The following is a 20,211-nucleotide window of genomic DNA, read 5'->3' as shown; positions in this document are numbered from 1 at the left end:
GGGTGGGTAGTTAGCATTGAAACTTTCGTGACGCAGACTGAAGTGTCTCGCCACATTGTGCCGCTTTGCTGTCGCAACAGTTGTCCCGCAAATGAGACACACACACTTTTCTTTGACTGACGTAAAAAGAACTCTTCCTCCCAAACACCGTGAAAATGGTATGTTTTCTGTCGCTTTTCTGCCATTTTGGGGGGGTAAATCACAACCAACTCCTCATCTCTGCTGCACCACTTCCTTGTGTCAGGAGTCGGACGTGACATGCGCGCGATATTGACATTTGACTTCAGAAAAGTTCGTTATATACATAAAACATTTTTGTTTTCATTTTTTTTATTAAATAAAATGAAATCAAGTATCGTCATTTTAAAATCTACGTTAATGCAAGCGTTTTTTATTCAAAAACTACAGCAAGAAAATTTTTTTAGGCTTAGCTATATTTTGACCAGTGCTATTTTAGAACGTGCCTCGCGGGTGCCTTAAGTGCTCCTTGCGGGCGACCAGGTGCCCGCGGGCACCGTGTTGGTGACCCCTGTGCTATACCAATATATCGAAATGCATGATTAATAAGAGATTCAAATGATTTAACTCCGTTTCAGGAAGCCGTTGGCAGCAAACTCGCACGAGTTATCAGTCAGTAGGCATTTCAAATAAAATTAAAAGCTGAAACTTCCAGATGAAACTCAAGGTGAAAAATATTTAATGAGGCTCAAGTTCATCTGACAATGACAAGTCTAAGTTTAGGATAAAAAATAACTTACGAATAGGGTGCAAAGTTCTATTTAAGAGGTTCTGTATTCCAGTAAGCACTGTTGGACTAGTAGTGAGGAAGTAGGAGCCTCATCACACCACCCAGGCACCTACAAGATGAGGCTGTCCCTCAAAAGCGTATAAGATAGTGAGGGAAGCTGCAGTAAGACTGAAGGAGTCTCTGAGGATGTTGGCTGAGAGTGAACTGAAGGTGCATCGCACAGCCTTTCAAAGAGCCCTGGATGGTGGCTAGGAAAAAAAAACATTTTTCTTTGGTGTGATGCAATCAGGATACTATATTTGTGCAAGTTTCAAAGCAACATGTGAGGTGGAAATGTAACACAGGCCATACATTAAAGGTGGGGTCTCCGATGTTTGAAAGCCAATGTTGACATAAAATGACCAAAACAAACACGCCCCTAACCCAAATGGGCCCACCCCTGTATTGATAGCTCTGCCCCACACATACATACGTAACCCAGGCAACTAATGGAAAGAAATGTGTCTGTCATAGCTGAAGGGAAGAACAATACGATTGCAGATAAAAACAAGCAAAAATGACGCATAATCATGCAAAGGACGGCATATATTAGTTCTGTGAAACAAAGCAAAACCAACGTTACTCACCTATCGAGAAGGAAAAAATGAGCAGAAAGGGGCGGGTCTTGTCGATTTGGGCGGAGAGAGTGTTCAGTGCGCATGTGTGACATTAGCAGAAAGCGGTTTTAACATTGACATGGAGGTTAAAAACAAAGAAAGAAAGCGAAGAAAGGCTTACGATAAGACAAGAAGTAGGACCCGTGTTAATATAGGATCAGCTTTCCAGCGCTGGAGAGAACTGCAGGAGCAGGAAGTTGGCCGCATATTCACAGACTGGAGTTTCCCGAGTCAATAACTCCTGAGCTAAACACTGTTACTAGCAAAACACGGTTGTAGCTGCATCTCTACATTACTACGATAGAAAAGAGGTGTTATTTGTGTAGTAACAGCGTTCAGTTCTCTCCAGTGCTGGAAAGCTGATCCTATATTAACACGGGTCCTACTTCTTGTCTTATCGTAAGCCTTTCTTCGCTTTCTTTCTTTGTTTTTATCCTCCATGTCAATGTTAAAACCACTTTCTGCTAATGTCACACATGTGCACTGAACACTCTCCGCCCATATCGACAAGACGCGCCCCTTTCTTCTCATTGGCTACACGTTTGTTTTGATTTTTGTTTAGTTTGTCGGCCCAACACAGTTTTCTGAAGCATTCCTCAAACATCGGAGACCTCACCTTTAATTAACACCATCAGTGATATGTGGTGGTGGCAGCATCATTCTCTTGGGAACACATCCTCAAAACCTGGGCTTTATGTCAAACCTAAAAGAAAAATGTATGGCACAAAATACAAGAGATCTTACAAGAGAATACGCTAAAAAACCAACAAACACTAAAGATCAGGATTGTTAAAACTTAGCAATTAAAAATATAAGGTGTATATTAGCAAAGTCAATGTCCAGATCTGAATAATACTGAGAATCTGTGACACTGTTTAAAAATAGCAGTGAACAACCAACCACCAACCATCCTGGAGCGAGTCTGTAAAGACAAATGGGGGAAATCTCTAAAAATAAACAATAAAATAACAGTATGCAGAGCTGGTAGGAACTTACCATCACACACAGAAAGCTTTTACTCAGCAACAAGCGCTTCTGCCAAGTACTAATGCGTACTAATTTTTAAACAATTAAATCAGTATTAGTTAAAACAGTACTAAATGTAAATGCTTAATTAAAAATTGACTTCAGATCTTGCATATCGATTTGCAATAAAAATAATTAATCTGATGACTTGTAGCATTGCAGCTTGGAGATCTCAGTGTTACATGGACAAATAACTTTTATACAAATTACCACGAACACCTTAAATACCCGTTCGGAGGAAATCTAAAGTCGGACGCTAGCACCGAAGCCGGTCTGGAATCAGTCGACAAGATTTCTATGAGTTTAATTGTGTCAGAAATAAACAGAACATTAAATCAGTCTCTTTAGCCAGATGCCAGGTGTGCAGTGCATTGTGGCTTGCTGCAATAAGTTATTAGTAGTTAGCAGGTTATTAGTGGAATTAGCCTTTGCATAAAAACTAAATTAAACAGCCAGCTATTTCATCTTGCTAATACGTTATAAGTGAATAATTTGTTTGCACACAATAGTTGACTATTAACTTTGGCTATATATATATATATATATACACATCAGTCTATATATATATATATTATGTATGTATGTATGTATATATATATATGTATATACATATATAATATATATATATACATATATATATATTATATATGTATATATATATATATATATATATATATATATATATATATATATATATATATATATAGCCAAAGTTAATAGTCAACTATTGTGTGCAAACAAATTATTCACTTATAACGTATTAGCAAGATGAAATAGCTGGCTGTTTAATTTAGTTTTTATGCAAAGGCTAATTCCAATATATTATAATACAATATAATAATATAACAATATATTATACAATATATATATATATATATATATATATATATATATATATATATATATATATATATGTATGTATGTATGTATGTATGTATGTATGTATGTATGTATGCATACATACATACATATATACATATATACATATATATATATATATATATATCTATCTATCATGCTTGAAAAGTTTGAGTTTCACTGACCAGCATTAGTGAAAAGCATTGCATTCTTGCATAGGAGCAAATAAACAGGACTTGATGACAGCGATGGAGAAAGGTTCAGTGACAGATCGTTAAAAAGCTCCAGATTTAAATATGCAACTTCTGGAGAGATTCTCAATCGACTCGTGTGCATGTTAATGGATGACGATGCTGAACGGGGCATTTCAGACTTGTTACGCTTTTATAGGCAAATAGCTAGTGACTCATCAGTCTATTTATTACAGGTACATGGTATAGCTGTAGCTAGACTGAAGGGCTTAGATCAAATGAATCCAGAGAATAAATTTAAAATTCAGAGATGAGCTCCCATAAAAATGTGGAAGAAAGTGACTATAAAAGCCTTCTGTGTACGGTTACACTTATTTTAAACCACTTGAGTATTGAACTAAATTATAAGGTAACATATGATGTGAAATACGCGACACATTTTCACTGGGACAAATACGACCAGAACCCATGGATTTGCAGCAGTGTGTGATATATGTACATACTACACACACACACACGCGTGTGCTGTTCCCCTCTCAAGTACATAGCAGCCCTGTTTTTAACGACTGTAAATAACCACCAGAGTGGACAGACGTTTCTTGAGGGCCTTTTGAGAAACCCGTTCATTTAAACCACTTTTCTATGGAATTCTTAATCAAGTTGTGAATTAGTAATTTGCTGGAATTTGGTGATGCAATCATCCTCATTCCTTTCTTTGTCTCTTTGTAATTCACAGTGCAGTCTCATGTTCCATTTGCTCCTACTCTTTGTCTGTATCAACTCTTGCGCACTACGCTTTAAATCTTCCTTTCTTTAATTCCACACCCACTGAGCCGTCTCTTATTATTCCGTGCTCTCTGTTGTTCTCCTTTGTTCTAAATCTTTCTTGTTTTTTTTTTGTTTTTTTTTGTATAATATGTGCTGTTTCTTTCCTGGTATCGATTGGCAAATGTGTTTTTGTTTGTCTTGGGTTGATATTGATTCACACAGACTTTTAATGCCAGAGGGAGTGTAGTCACTGGAATAGGATAATCAGCTTTATTATGTGAACAGCCTAGCAGGAGCACACTGTGGAACCAGGCACTTATGTTGTCGGACAGACGCATGTCATATAAACAAATACATATATGTGTGTGATAAATAAATGAGCTTAGATATGGTTTTTTGAAGAGTAAAGGGTGACGATTTCTAGGGTGTGTTTGATGTGCTGTGGTAATGGAAGGGTTTTCAGGGGGAATATGGAACTGGATGGTTGAATATGGTGGATTTGTTTCAGAGGTGCAGGCAGAATTACTTAAGAGGTGCCTGATGGAGTGGATAGAAGGAATAAAAGGAAATGGAGCCATTAGTAGTAACATCAAAGGCTCTTTCAGAGAAAGAAAGAGGAGGATATTGTGGGTGAGTGAGCCAGAGACGTACAAACACCTAAACAGCCCTGAGAAGCACTTCATCTTTTCTGAGCAGCCCGTATTACGGGTGCTCTGATGCCTGCTTCTGTTATCAAGGCGCCTGCTCTCCATATTTATTTATTTATCTGTTCCCTGGTAATGAGATCTGAATAGCAAATACTCCGTCCTTTGCCGTGGACAGAACCGTGTGATTAAACCGATCCTCACCATCAGTCAAAGTTGTGATATGAGCTTTAGGGCAGCTGCAAACCAAATTAAGCTGTCGAGAGTGACGATTCTGTCGCCTCACGTCCCTTGCATTATGCATCGCTATGTAAATACTGCAGAAATTTTGTATGTTGCTTCTCCATATATAAGGTATTAATTTTACACCTGTGACATTGCTGTTTGTCTGAACACGGTTGATGGACTCTGTGGAAAAATATTCTGAAGGATAAGATTCTCCGAAAGATAAGAATTATTTGCACCCAAAATAAAATAAATAAAAAATCACCACCTGGGAATAACATCTAACTTCCCTGCAGGTGCAACTAGGGACCAAGGGAGCAAACAGCTTGCTGACGAATCTAATTCAATTAGGAAATCATTATCTTTGTGAAGTGGGAGTCTTCCCTCAGTATAAATCAGTCCAGGGATACGGAGCAACTCTGAGATGCACTGGCTCTGTGTTAGACATCCATTTCATTCATATGACACGGTTTTTTTTTTTTTTTTTTTTATCACGGAGCTTTAATTAAACTCTGCAGCGGCTTGTGCACGGTTGAAAAGTGTCACGATTAGTAATGTAGATGCTACACCGTTAACAATTTCAATGATGCCATGACTTCACATTGTGTACAAAGCGTGTCCTATTATGACCGTAAACTTCATAACAACCGGGCGTAATGACATATTATACTGCAGAAATGTGTGAAACAAATGTTCACATTGTAGAAATCAGAATTCTATTAAAGGTGGGGTCTCCGTTGCTTGAGAAATGCTTCAGAAAACTGCGTCGGGCCGACAAACTAAACAAAAACAAAACAAACATGTAGCCAATGAGAAGAAAGGGGTGTGTCTTGTCGATATGGGCGGAGAGAGTGTTCAGTGTGCATGTGTGACATTAGCAGAAAGTGGTTTTAACATTGACATGGAGGATGAAAACAAAGAAAGAAAGCGAAGAAAGGCTTACGATAAGACAAGAAGTAGGACCCGTGTTAATATAGGATCAGCTTTCCAGCACTGGAGAGAACAGAACGCTGTTACTACACAAATAACACCTCTTTTCTATCGTAGTAATGTAGAGATGCAGCTACAACCGTGTTTTGCTAGTAACAGTGTTTAGCTCAGGAGTTATTGACTCGGGAAACTCCAATGTGTGAATATGCGGCCAACTTCCTGCTCCTGCAGTTCTCTCCAGCGCTGGAAAGCTGATCCTATATTAACACGGGTCCTACTTCTTGTCTTATCGTAAGCCTTTCTTCGCTTTCTTTCTTTGTTTTTAACCTCCATGTTAATGTTAAAACCGCTTTCTGTTAATGTCACACATGCGCACTGAACACTCTCTCCGCCCAAATCGACAAGACCCGCCCCTTTCTGCTCATTTTTTCCTTCTCGATAGGTGAGTAACGTTGGTTTTGCTTTGTTTCACAGAACTATTATATGCCGTCCTTTGCATGATTATGCTTGTGTGTCATTTTTGCTCGTTTTTATCTGCAATTGTATTGTTCTTCCCTTCAGCTATGATAAAGACACATTTCTTTCCATTAGTTGCCTGGGTTACGTATGTATGTGTGGGGTAGAGCTATCAATACAGGGGGTGGGACCCATTTGGGTTGGGGGCGTGTTTGTTTTGGTGATTTCAAATGTCAACATTGGCTTTCAAACAACGGAGACCCCACCTTTAATTACTTGTCTGATGCAGTCAGACGGTTTGAACACCAGAGGTCCCAATCTGTTCAATCCATAAAGTTTAAATATATAGGGTTTATGAGAGAGCAAAATGTTATGTATATACTTATATATTAATTATTTGCTAAGTTATGAGTTGTCAGTGGCTCATTGTGTAGTGATCCAGGGTCCTTACTAGCACCCCTTAATAGCAACTCCTTTAAACACCATTTACTGGTTCACTGTTTAGGGAGCTAGCAAGCTGATTAAGACACACCTATAGAGAGCACATGATTATTTTGTGGGGAAAAAAAAAATTAGGGGTTATATATTAACACAGCCATGTTCTTGCCTTTGAGGTGAGAGTGTTTGAGTATTTAATCAACCTCGATACATTAATTAATTCACTAATTTTATAACGAACATGTACATTTTGCTGTTTATGATTTGAATGTAAAGTCTTTGATAAATTTCAGTCATACTTATTCTTCATTGAACATTTGTTAAATATTCTGAGAATCGGATTGATTTCGAATCGTAAGGCCAACATAACGAATCACACTTTGTCTTGACTGTATCGTTACACACCTAGAATTTCACTCATTTCATGTTATGAGCTAAAAACTTTCCTTTACTGTAATAAGTAATATTTGACATCTCTCGGTTTTCCTTTTTTTTTTTTCTCTTTTTACCCAGCGGGATCGATTTGCAAGTATTCGTATCCCAGGCAGTAAGAAGGAGAGAACGCAGCTTTCCCACATGAACAAGCAGTCCTCCTATGAGTGGTCCACCTCCTGTGAGTTTGAGGACCTGTCGTCCAGGATCACTTCAGAGAAGGAAATTCTTGCTCTCTTTGAGAAAATGATGGTAAGTTTGGAAGCCTTGTACAAATCTAAGTTGAGGACATTGCTTTAAGATAGTGTTGTCCAGGCTAATGCTGACTACAGTTTGTGCTCTACCCCGTGGTGAAATAACATGTAAACACGCAGATCGGTACCTCTGAACCCTGTTAAAGCTGTGATAGACGTGGAAGGTTTGCTGTCCTGGGGCATCCAAGATTTCCACATTTCTGGGCTGTAATGTTAAACATTAAAATTTGATATGATATGTAGGTGTTTTGATATGGAGTACAAAAATAAGGGTTTCCTGAATATATGACTTCCATTTTTAATTGATGAAAACATTAATCAGAGTAACGGCATGTAATCATTACGAGGTTTGTGTGAGCTTTTTAGACAATTAGCAGGAAATAATGAACCAAAAGCTAATTAAACAGCAACTCTGGCTTTCAATGGTATGCAGGGTTGCCAGGTCTCAGCAAGTTCAACTTCATAAAATCATCACAATAAGACTTAGATGAGCAAGTTCGGGGATTGTGAAATGGAGGGAAAGTTTTTTCCCTTTGTGCTTTAACTGACTAACTTTAGCCTCATTTCATATTATGCAGGTTTTGCCTTGTAATTGTGAATTTTAATCTTCTGTTCTCAACGATACTTAGTCATTACATACGCTATATTGCCAAAAGTATGTGGACACCATACTTGTTTTCTTTTTTTTTTTTTTGGCCCAACTTTTCCTACAGTGTTGGAAGCATACAGTTGTACAGAATGTCTTCGTATGCAGTAGTAGTACACTTTCTCTTCACTGAAGTGCACAAAGCCAGCTCCATGAGGACATGGTGTGTTAAGGTTAGTGTGGAAGAACTCAAATGGCCTGCACAGAGTTCAGTGCCCAACCTCTTGTGCTCTTGTAGCTGAATGAACACAAATCCCAACAGCCACACTCTGACATCTAGTGCAAGGACTTCCCAGAAGAGCAGAGCTTATTATAACTGGAAGGGAAGAACAAATCAATACTAAATCCCATGGTTTTAGATTGGGATTTTCAGCGGTCAGGTGTCCACATATATTTGGCCATGTAGTGTAACCGCAGCACCGAATTAACCAGGATTAAATTAGGGTAAGAAATAATGTCTTAAAGCAGAGCGGGAGAGCAAAAGGCTTCATGTTTTCATCAACAGTATTGCAAGCTAGTGAAAAATGCGTTGTGCTTAGGATTAGCGTTTATTTTTTATTATTAATTCCTGTAGCTTGTCCTGATTTGAGATGTCAATAAATCCACTTGTTCAGAGGAAAGTGCATGGGATTGATTGTGGTGAAATGTTTGACACCTTACACGGGGTATTATATGACAAATAGCTGAATTTATCAAGGAGTCTGAGGAATGTTAAGAGTTTTGATTGGGTAGTGTTTCTCTCCCTGATTGACAGTAGAGAGAGAGTAATGTCAACCTTTTCTTCCAGAACGTTATGACTGATAAGGAACATAATGACCGATTGATTAAGTCACGGTCATCTAATAAATAAGGCGCTACTTTCTTTGCTTGTTTACTACTGGTTGTGAAATCACTTCACTCTAGTTACAAATGGATGAGATTCCTCTTTACCTAACCAGCACTTTGTCGAGCACTCATGGGATAGTAAAGTCATAGGGTTAGGACACTAATGGAAACGATGCCAGGGTGAAGAACACTGTGTTCATTGTTAGTAAAGTTTGTAAACTCCACATTGTTGGAGTTTCCATGCAGCCCACAATATAGAAATTTGCTGCTAATTCCCATGAAAGGTTGCATGTTGAAGCAAAGTAATAAATAAATAAATTGTTTAGCTCTCTGTAGACATTATCAGGAGAGGACCTAGTTTACTGGGGTAAATATTAATGGGGTAATGTGTAATGTCCAACATGGCAGTTGTATAATTACATGTATGTCCAGTCCTACAGAATTAGGATAACTATGACTATAGTTAAAGCATTTATTATTTTTAATTTTTACTTTTTTCTCTCTTATTAAAGCCCATTGGTTTGCCAATTTTTTGTTATTAGTATCCACCTTGCCTCCGGTTGGTGCCGGACAATAAATCGTTTGTTGCCTGCCTGCAGCAGTATTTTTTTTTTCTTTTCCTCTGCAGCAAATGGCAGTGAGAACAGTAGGTTCCCTGTGGACGAGAACGAAAAGACTGCTTTTTAACAGGAGGCAGTAAAACAAAATCATATCATGAAATAAGCTTTCTGGACAATTCTTAAACACTACCATGCCTGTAAACCTCCAAATTCTTGCTGTTCGCTGCGTCATACCTGCACAGACCACATCTCATGTTGTTTATCAAGTAAAGTCATCAATGTTTGTGCTTAGATCAAAATTCTGGGTTTTTCTTTTTGTTATTTAATGCATTCATCCAGTCCAGGTTGCTGCAGGATGACCTGAAAGCAGCAGGAACAAGTGTCACACAGGGAACAAGTAATGAACTACTCCACAGCCATCGCCATTCCTACACCCCATGCAAAACTCCTCTGCTAAAAAAGAAAAGAAAAGAAAAAAGTACTGACACGATAAAAAAAATAGAACTTTTGGCAGTATTTTAGCTCCTCATGTTTGAAGAAATAAGGGATGTGCGTGTGATCCCATGAGCACTGTACTCACAGTGAAGCACGGTGGTGGGAGCTTCATGATATGGAGCTTCTCTGTAAACGCTACTGTGGCATTACAGGAGAACGTAATGGATGGATGGATGTTTCAACAAGACAACAACCCCAAACATACAGACACAATAATTCAATCGTGGCCTTGCATGATCTCATCAATCTCCTGACTCCTGAGTCTGCCATTGAAAATTTCTGGGGGTCTATCAGAGGTACCCATGTAACATTGGGGATTTAGAGAAAGTTTGCTAAGACAAATGGGGGCAAGACTAAACCAAATTGCGCAACCAACAAGCTAATTATCTCATACCACAGACATCTCACAGCTGGAACTGCTCGCAAGATCGTTGTAACAAAATGCTAATGCTGGTCATTTGCGGTGCCTGAATGCTTTTTAAAAGCGCCTCTTTACGCTTATGAATACATGCATTTAGTCCGTATTACAAATGTGTTAAATACACATTAAAGTAGGTATTGAAGTGTTTCTCCTCGATGTATGTGTACTGTTGTGTTTGTGTTCACAGCACTCAGAAACTCAACAAAAGACCTTCAGTGATTTTTCAGTTTGCTTTGAAACTGAAGCTGGTTAAAATTTGAGTCTTTTCTAACAAGTCAGTGGAATCACTTGGCTATAAGATGATGGTAAATGTCCCTGTTTAGGTCTCATCATGAGCACTTTGTTAGGATGCAACAAAATGTGAAGCACCTTCTGTCTTCTCAGGCACAGGGAGTGAAGCAGAAACATTGGCACAAATAATGTTGTGTGCATACAATTGTGCAGAGAAAACACTACCATGTGACTTTAATTACTTTGGGGCTGCTCACGCTGTTCTTGGAAGTTTGGGAATTTCTGCATTTATGAATTAAATGCTGACGTCCTGACAAAAGTGAATGTAAGTCCCAGCTGTATGACTTTCATCATGTGTTTCAGTCATACCACACTGAAATGCAATCACTGTCCAATCACAGCCCTAATCTACAGTATACTCTGATGCTTAGCTACAATTAGAGAAGTTGAGAAGGACCTGAAAAGAAAAAAAAACATGCTAAGTCTTCATTTAATTAAAAGCTATTAAAAACTTACCTAGAAGTTCATAAATTACACAACACTTTAAGACCACAGTCCTGTTGAGTGTGCAGACGTTTGCACGTTATATTTGAGTTCTTAACAATACAAGGCCCAGGTTTATGTAAACACACACACTCCACTGTGTGGACTGAACTGATCTGCACCAAATACACACTCACCCAGTTTACATCTATGTCTACAGCACCACCATATTAAACTGTTTAGATGCGGTTTTGCACAACTCATAATACCTCCTCAAACTGCTGCCATTACATAAAGCGTAGACATTTTTAAATAGAACAGTCTTGTTCGGATTCCTATATTTTTGCACAATGTACTGTACAATATACTGTACGCACACTGGTTGGTGCTGTTTTGTGTATCGTCTTAGTGTTTTGCCTCGCACCGTTTGCACCACGTTGCACAGATGCACTTTATGTGGCTGGATAACTTACTTTCAGTCCTTAGCTCATGTCTTTGTTCATGTAGCATCGCGGTCCTGGAGAAATGTCGTCTCATTTCATCGTGTATTGCAACAGCTATATATGGTTGAATTGACAATAAAAGCTTCTTGACTTGACTTGCATGCTATAGGATTGTAACAGGGCCAAATGCAATAACTGTGGTCTTTCCCAATGCGTGAGCAACTTCCTCCATGTCACGCTGTCTCCATTAACCATGCAGCCTCAAGCACACTTCCAACCTGAACTACTTTCCATAAATCATTTATCATAAAGAGAAATAAGTGATTAGGAATAAGAAATAAGTGACTCAGAAATCCAGTTAAGACATTAAACATTATTTTGAAATGTCTTTCTCTTAGTCCATTGTTGGTGCTTGTGATATTCTGTGCAGTTCCTTTTACTTTCTGAACTGTGTTGGTGAAGTCCTACGGACGCACAGTTTCTCTCTGTCACTAGTGTGTATCGGCTAAGTGCAGAGAGAGAGAGAGTCTTACCCATAAATTGGTGTCAGAAAATAAAAGTGGAGTCAGATAATAACCGCAGGACTAGAAGCTGGTGGAGACTGTTATGCAGTCTTCATGCAATAAAATTGCCTTCCTGCAAATTTAAACCTTAAATAAAGACTTGGTTTTGTGCCATTCTATTATTATTCCCCAGTAATAACTATTAAGAAAGTCTCCAGCAGTGTTTTAATGTTGTTTTCAAAGTTATTTGATCAATTAAGTTTGGCCTGATTGGCATTGGTGACATGACAAGCATAGAGTTTTATTTTTGGTGTCTCTTAATGATTTTCTTCATTTTTTTTTCTCCCATTAGAGATTTTAAGAGGCTGCAGCAGGTAGTGAAGTTTCATCAGGTTTTCTTTGATTCTTGCTATTATTATCAGCAGGGCTACGGCTTTGATCGCTGCTTTAGAGACAGAGCTTTCATCACGTTATTTTCTCTCTCGCTTTCATTGTTTTCATCCGCCTTTTTATCACGTTGCCTCTTGGCAGGTGTTGAAGCTGCATCTTATGGAGGAACGTAGGCGGGAAAAACAAGTGTTTTGAGTGGTTAGGTCTTTACATTAAAGGTCAAATATTCTGTATGTTTAATTAACTTTGCTGACTGCAATAGACTGTAACACAACAGATCTAACAATTAGTGGGTGCTTTGTGTGACTTGCCACCACCCGTGCTCATTACGCAGATCTTAGTTAATAAATGTTAATATCCAACATTTACTTTGAACTGTTGAACACATTTTTTTGTGTCTCAACGTACTTGACATTTAAACTTTTCTTCCTGCTCGTGCTGTGCCTTTTTAGGAGGATATGAACTTGAATGAAGAGAAGAGAGCTCCACTCAGAGAGAAGGACCTGAGCACAAAGAGAGAGATGGTCCTTCAGTATATTGTCACAGCAGCTAAAACTGTAAGTCTGTCAAATAACACACACTACACATGCACTTATAGTGTTTAAATAGTTATACTCTTAATACAAGGTTCAGATGTTTATTCGTCACATGAACATTCGTCGCCGGTACAAAGAGACGAACACAACAGACAACATACAGTACACTGGTTATAAGGTAAGATGCCTCTAGGTTCAGTGTGTTTGCATGCTGAGATGATTTTCTGCTTAACGCGGTTGTAAAAAAGTGCTTATTTGAGATACCAGAACGTTTTATCATGCCCTATATTTTTAATTTTTGTTTGATGGCACAAGCGAGACAGCCGCATAGGAAAAATACACATTTGTGTATATACAATTATGAAAATGGCAGTTTCTGAAATACTTGAACCAGCCAATTTGACAAAGTATTTCATTGTCAAAGTTCTGCACCTATATCTGCATCATTTCATTTTGCGTGTTGTTCTACTGCCACACGACTGGCTGTCTGATTATTGCATGGATACGAAGTTAAAGGCATTCCCTTTTTTTTTTTTTTTTTTTTTGAATGAACAGATCAATGCTTTTACTCTCAGTCGACGGAAAGAAATGATATAAATTGGCACTAAAAAGGCAACATCATATACAAGTAATTAAAACAGTCGCGCAATTAGAAAGTCTCAAGAAACTGTTAATTAATTTAAGTAGTGAGGAAACTGGAACATAACAGTCTACAAAGCCACCAGCTTGACCATCTCAGCCTGTGCTTTGGAAGCTGGCCAGACCAAGCTGGACTGAGGATTTTGCGAGAGATTAATAAAAACAGCATCAAATCAAATGTTCATCTTCAACCAGAAGCTCGGGCATAGCCTGAAACAACTATTTGGATCAGTGTGTGTGTTGAGAAACACAGTGACCAGTTTTGCTTGCTCACTGTTACCCAATCTGGTGAAGAGTCTTCTGCTCCTTATTCCTTCAATGACTAAGCTGTTTACGATCATATACAGCATAAATAGCTTACTGTCGCTTGTTATTTAGCAATGCGACTGTTCAGATGTTACATTACACTGTGGTTTACCAATACTCTTTCTTAATTATTATTAAGATAATTATATACAGAAAATGAAATGAAATAAAAGAGCTTGGAGCCCTGGTTGATTTATGTTTATGTAATCTCACCACAATAACTTTAATACTTGCTTGGGCGGTCTAGTGCATCGTCTTCACAGTTCTGTTTACGTTGGTGCTGTGATAATGTTATAGTAATAATGGCTCTTTCTTTATGCAGGTACTAGATAAGCTTTTACCCTGAGCTTGTATTTCATGTTTTTTTTTTTTTTTTTTTTTGAGTTATATAACCCTGATACTGGACCAAGTATTCACAAAGAATAAGGTTTTAAAAGATCTGAGGCCTAACAGCACTTCTGTACAGACTAGAGGTCTTCTTGGGTCTAAAGAAATGTAATCGACCCGAAGTAACCCGAATCACCTTTTACCTGAACCTGAAGTGCATAAATTTTTTTTTTAAGAAAGACCCGACTCGAGACAAACCCGAAAAAATTAGACCCGAGTCCAACACGACCGGTTGGCAATTTTTTTAACCCGACTGGACCCGAATGTTGCACATACCGATGCAGCCCTTCACTCACCAGTCACAGAGAAAAGTAACTGCTACAGCATGGATTCAAAATTGATTGACAGGTCTGTTTCAACGAAAATTAGCTTACCGCCAGCAACACGATGTCGCAAGCGGTCTTGGCAAACAGTGGAGAGTTTGGAAAAAGACTGGAGTCGATGCACACACGTGAGATACAGTAGTTCGGGTCTTCTCGGGTCCGTTCGGTAAAAACACGTTCATTTTAAATTACCCGAGACCCAATGCCGCTGTTATTATGCCAGACCCATGTCTGAGGCACATGTGAAACTTTTAGACCCGAACCCGCTCGGGTCTCAGGTGAGACCTCGGGTCTCGGGTCAGGTTTTCTGATCTACATAAGTGGACCCGTGAAGACCTCTAGTACAGACACATGGCTGCTTGTTTCCTGCTGGGTAACCTTTCTAATTTTTGTTGAGTGGCACTGTGACTTCATTTTTATTCTGGCACCTAATGTCATTTTGTTTATTTATTGTTAACATAAATTCAGTTTCGGTCTGTTGGGGGGAGAAAATAGGTCTGCAGAAACCCGCTGGCTTGACTGGACCAGAAAGTTAACCTTTTACCTTGATGCTTAATGTTAAAGGCCTAAAGATGTTGCACCACTAATTGTACGCTTCATTGTCCTGAGGTAAGCAGCAAAGCTTGTTGTGTGCCTTCGCAATTAAGCAGACTGCTCCTGGCAATTAGGTAGACTGCACTGAGAAATTGTTGTGGTAAGAAAAAAACAGGTCGCCCAGGACGGCGTTTCTCTGTTCTTTAAAGTAAAAGCAGACCGATAAGCCTGTGTGAATTTTAATCTAGCATGTAAAACAAATCTGCTAGTTCCACCACCGTATGACCGTACTCCACTGAGCAGAAAATCTACACGCAGAGCATGAAGAGGTAGATGAATGGCACGAATCGCCATTTTTTTCCCCCTCACAACTAAAATGAATTTTCCAATTTAACGCCCTTGTCGCTTGCTCATGTGTTCATCTGCAGAATAGAGAGAGAGCAGAAACAAGAGAGGGAGAGTTTAATTATAGTGCCATGCTTTAAACTCCTCAGTAAATTCAATTAGTTTGGAGTCCTGGGAGATTTTTTTGGAGATCTCAAATTTAAATGTTTGCCAAACTTTATCTGGGTTCACGGTGCTTTTGGAGTGCTGAGCCATACCCTGGACAATCCTGATGAAAATAAGATGTTAGTGAATAATAAGTCTTAAAATTCTTAAATATAAAATGGTAAACAACGTTGTTCAATATTTAATTGAGTTAGCCCAAGTGACCGCAGGCTTACGAAGGGATCATTGGGGATATAAAGCGTCAGCATATTTAATGAGTAATACTAAGTGCTCAATTGTGCCCCAGTCTTTATCACTCCGTCTTCTCTTTCTGCTGTCAGCCTTCTCCGTGTCCTCTATATGACATTTTGCCCTGGTTGTTTACCCAAGACTTTGTTCATGGTGAACAATTGCTTCACACAGAAGTCCTATCTACTGGCTCTGTTTCCTGCCCAGGACAGTAATTGAACTCTCTCTCTCTCTCTCTCTCTCTCTCTCTCTCGCTCTCTCTCGCTCTCTCTCGCTCTCTCGCACTCTCTCTCTCTCTCGCTCTCTCTCGCTCTCTCTCGCTCTGTCTCGCTCTCACTTTCTCTCTCTGTCTCGCTCTCACTTTCTCTCTCTGTCTCGCTCTGTCTGTCTCGCTCTGTCTGTCTCTCTCTGTCTCTCTCTCTCTCTCTCTCTCTCTCTCTCGCTCTCTCGCTCTCTCTCTCTCGCTCTCTCTCGCTCTGTCTCGCTCTCACTTTCTCTCATTTTCTCTCTCTGTCTCGCTCTGTCTGTCTCTCTCTCTCTCTCTCTCTCTCGCTCTGTCTTGCTCTGTCTCTCTCTCTGTGTCTCTCTCACTCAACATAAAGCTCACATTCTCCTTGCAATTAACAAAACAGAACACAGGCATAATTACCTTACATTCACCTTGTAAGCAATGCAGTCCTTCACACCACTTCATCTTCACCTCTTTTCTACTTTGTTGATGCCCGTGAGTTTAAATCGCATTTCTGAGAGAGAAGAGCATTGAGACCTGTACAATGATGAACAGAACCGTGTGCTCACTGGTTCAGTTCTGGCTGCTTTATGTAACATTTACATGTAAGTAAACAAAATCAGTCCTGATACCAGTTAGTCTTAACGTGGCATGGTGCATAATAAGCAGTCTTGAATGTTCAGGGTTAAAATAGAGGAACAGTTGACTCATAGTGGGTTGATCAGGACATCTAATGAGTGAATACACACCGGGTGCACAGACTCGCTCAACCCTACCTCAGGCGTGAAACTGATGCACTCATTAATCCATTAGTCAGCCTTGCTTTCCTCTACAGGAGAACACGTGTTCTGACTATTTGAACATTCAGGATACTGTAAACAGTGGTATCTGCATTTGTACATAGTACTTTATGTTCCGAGGTAAACTTAATAGAGGAAAAATAAATCGATTTACCTCACGTTCTCCTTCCTGAAGCTGTTAATGAATTGTATGTACGGTCATACAGCACAGGTTTCATTCACACGTTCCATGATAATAAAGTTGTTCAGTCTCTTACTGATTGTAGATTCAACTGTAGCAGGAGCTTGCTGTAGGTCCCGTGATGATATTTTAGGGTTTTTCAGAAGTCGTTAATCATTTTGCGATCTGCTCTTGGGGTTCTAATAATTTGCACCTGTAGGTCATTTTATCCATTTTAAGTACAAATAATTGAGGAGGTGTCCTTACTTTTTCCTCACAATAAATTATATATATATACATATATGTGTATATACATATATAATATATATATATATATTTAAAATTACATTTTATAGATCATTTAAAAAAATTTCTTTGTATGGTACTTTTAACGGACGGAAGGATGGATGGATGGGTCCGATGTGGATAGATAGAGAGATGGATGGGTCCGATGTGGATGGATGGATGGGTAGATAGATAGATGTACTAAGCACTGACAAGATAGATAGATGGAAGGATGGGTCTAATGTGGATGGATGGATGGGTGGACGTACGGAAGGAAGGATGGATGGGTCCGATGTGGATAGATGGAGGGATGGATGGGTCCGATGTGGATAGATAGAGGGATGGATGGGTCCGATGTGGATAGATAGAGGGATGGATGGGTCCGATGTGGATAGATGGAGGGATGGATGGGTCCGATGTGGATAGATGGAGGGATGGATGGGTCCGATGTGGATAGATAGAGGGATGGATGGGTCCGATGTGGATAGATGGAGGGATGGATGGGTCCGATGTGGATAGATGGAGGGATGGATGGGTCCGATGTGGATAGATAGAGGGATGGATGGGTCCGATGTGGATAGATGGAGGGATGGATGGGTCCGATGTGGATAGATGGAGGGATGGATGGGTCCGATGTGGATGGATGGATGGATGAATAAATAGATAGATAGATAGATAGATGGATGTACTAAGCACTGACAAGATGGATAGGTCTTATGTGGATGGAGGGATAGCACCCTTCAGATGTTTGTGACACTGATGTAACTGAAGCTCTTGAATTGTATGTGAACAGTTTTATGTCCTGTGCTGCTCTCACATAACTGTCTGAATGGTAAAAATAAGTGAAGGATCCAGTCGGTGTAGCAGTTTAATGTGTTTGCAGCTGTAGTGGATTACACAGCCAAAAGGTTTTCATTTTCTGTGTAGAGAAACAGAGAGTGGTGTAGTGTGATTTAGGGCAAGTCCAGAGGGAGAGAGTGATATATATATATATTTTTTTTTATTGGAGCTGCAGTCACACACAGAAGGACTGAGAATCAGTGGATTAAAGAACTTGACATGACCACATCTAATTTACTGTCAATGCATGGCCATGAAATAATTAGGAACCCATTTCTGCCACTGGCTTATATCAGCTTCTGGACCAACTGAATTTTTAACTAAACAATAATAATATATATCCAAATATGCAGAAATAATTAACTTTGTCATACCAGAACTGGTTTGTAAATCACTTTGACAGCAAGGTAACAAATACAGGCTGCAGAACATACACAAAACTAGCTTTCTTAGGCAATGTGATGTGTGTGAAGTGTGATGTGCTGAATTATACTGAATTAAAACGAGACAAGAGTATCAAGTCAGTTTTAACTCAGTATAAGTCACTGCTTGCTTTCAAAACACTCGCGGACAACTATCTATAACTTTTGAATCTATCTTTTGCCTGTCGCTAGTCTTGTAGTATTGTTGTGTGTGAATGTTCACATAAGGCAAAACAAAAAAAAAAAAAAAAAATCTTCTGCTGGATTTACAAAACTGATTCTTCTTAGGGCCATTTAGTGACTTCCAAAAAACCCAAAGATGACTAGAAACACAATATCAGTGAAATAAAAGGAAGGAAGACCGGAGAGGAAGTTATTTTGACATTAATCTATGCTGATAAAAATATTAGAGCGAAAGAGCGTGTTTGTCCATTCATCCATCAATCCAGCCATCCCTCTACACCACTTATCCTATTGAGTCGTAGGGAATCTGGAGCCTATCCCAGGATGCCAGTCTATCATACACACGTTCTCATTACCTTTCACACACTACAGACAATCAGCCTACAGAAATTGCCATGCTCTGTGCATGGGGAGAACATGCAAACTCTGCGCACACACAGTGGAGGAAGGAATCAAACCCACCCCTGTGGGTTTGCCATCATGCCCACAATCACACATGTACCGGTCAAAATTTTAAAGACAAATTAGAGACAAGCTGAATGAGGTGTGAATTGGGAATGAATGAAAAATAAGAATGAATTTCCCACAACAGGAGGCCTTTAAATAAGTGCTAATAAATTTGCCTTGGTGTTCACAGCCATAGCACGATACAATTTCAGCATTTCACCCCAAAACAAACCGGAAATGCGAGCAGGCAAGTTCAGCCGGACATTCTCCTGAGCTTTATGTATGAACTGCTCAAACCTGACACTGAAAAATAAACAACCTCACATGTCCAGCCACTCTAGGGTAAAGTGGGGGAAATCTGACAGTTTGTTAAGTCAGGCACAATCATGGCCGCCCCACAAGCTGAGATCATTTCTGACACGTCTTCTGAGAACTCGGGTTCACCTTTCCATGCTCTGCTAAAAAGCGTTTTGTATTAGAGATTTAGTTTGTTTCTCTAAAGCTCTTTTAATGCGCATTTCAAGTCGGTGTCAAGCTCGCAAGCTTAGTGCACATTTCCGTCACATTTCTTACGTGACGGAAGAGACGGGGAGGACCGATTATGAACGGCTTCTCGGGTTTAAAGAGAAATCTGTTCACGGCTGACAAGCAAATCTCGCTATACTGAAGCGTCCCTTTATAGTCCAAGTAACACTGAAATACAGACAAACCACAGGTTTTATTACACAAACATCTAACTCCTGTAACTAACTTTGGAGA

General features: G+C 39.3%; 1 protein-coding gene across 4 annotated transcripts in view; it reads left to right on the top strand.

Annotated features, from left to right (window-relative positions):
• diaph3 (diaphanous-related formin 3) overlaps positions 1–20,211 on the top strand; it is a 290,424-nt gene that overhangs the window by 25,128 nt on the left and 245,085 nt on the right. For all 4 annotated transcript variants that reach the window (XM_060876191.1, XM_060876199.1, XM_060876172.1 and 1 more), the window contains 2 exons: positions 7,454–7,624; positions 13,076–13,180. In XM_060876191.1, coding sequence (XP_060732174.1) covers positions 7,454–7,624; positions 13,076–13,180 — 276 coding nt within the window. The remainder of the gene's footprint in view (positions 1–7,453; positions 7,625–13,075; positions 13,181–20,211) is intronic.

Source organism: Tachysurus vachellii, chromosome 1 (genome assembly GCF_030014155.1).
Source record: "Tachysurus vachellii isolate PV-2020 chromosome 1, HZAU_Pvac_v1, whole genome shotgun sequence".
Lineage (NCBI taxonomy): Eukaryota > Metazoa > Chordata > Actinopteri > Siluriformes > Bagridae > Tachysurus > Tachysurus vachellii.
Note: the sequence above shows the minus strand (reverse complement) of the source record. Positions and strands in the feature narration are given on the sequence as shown.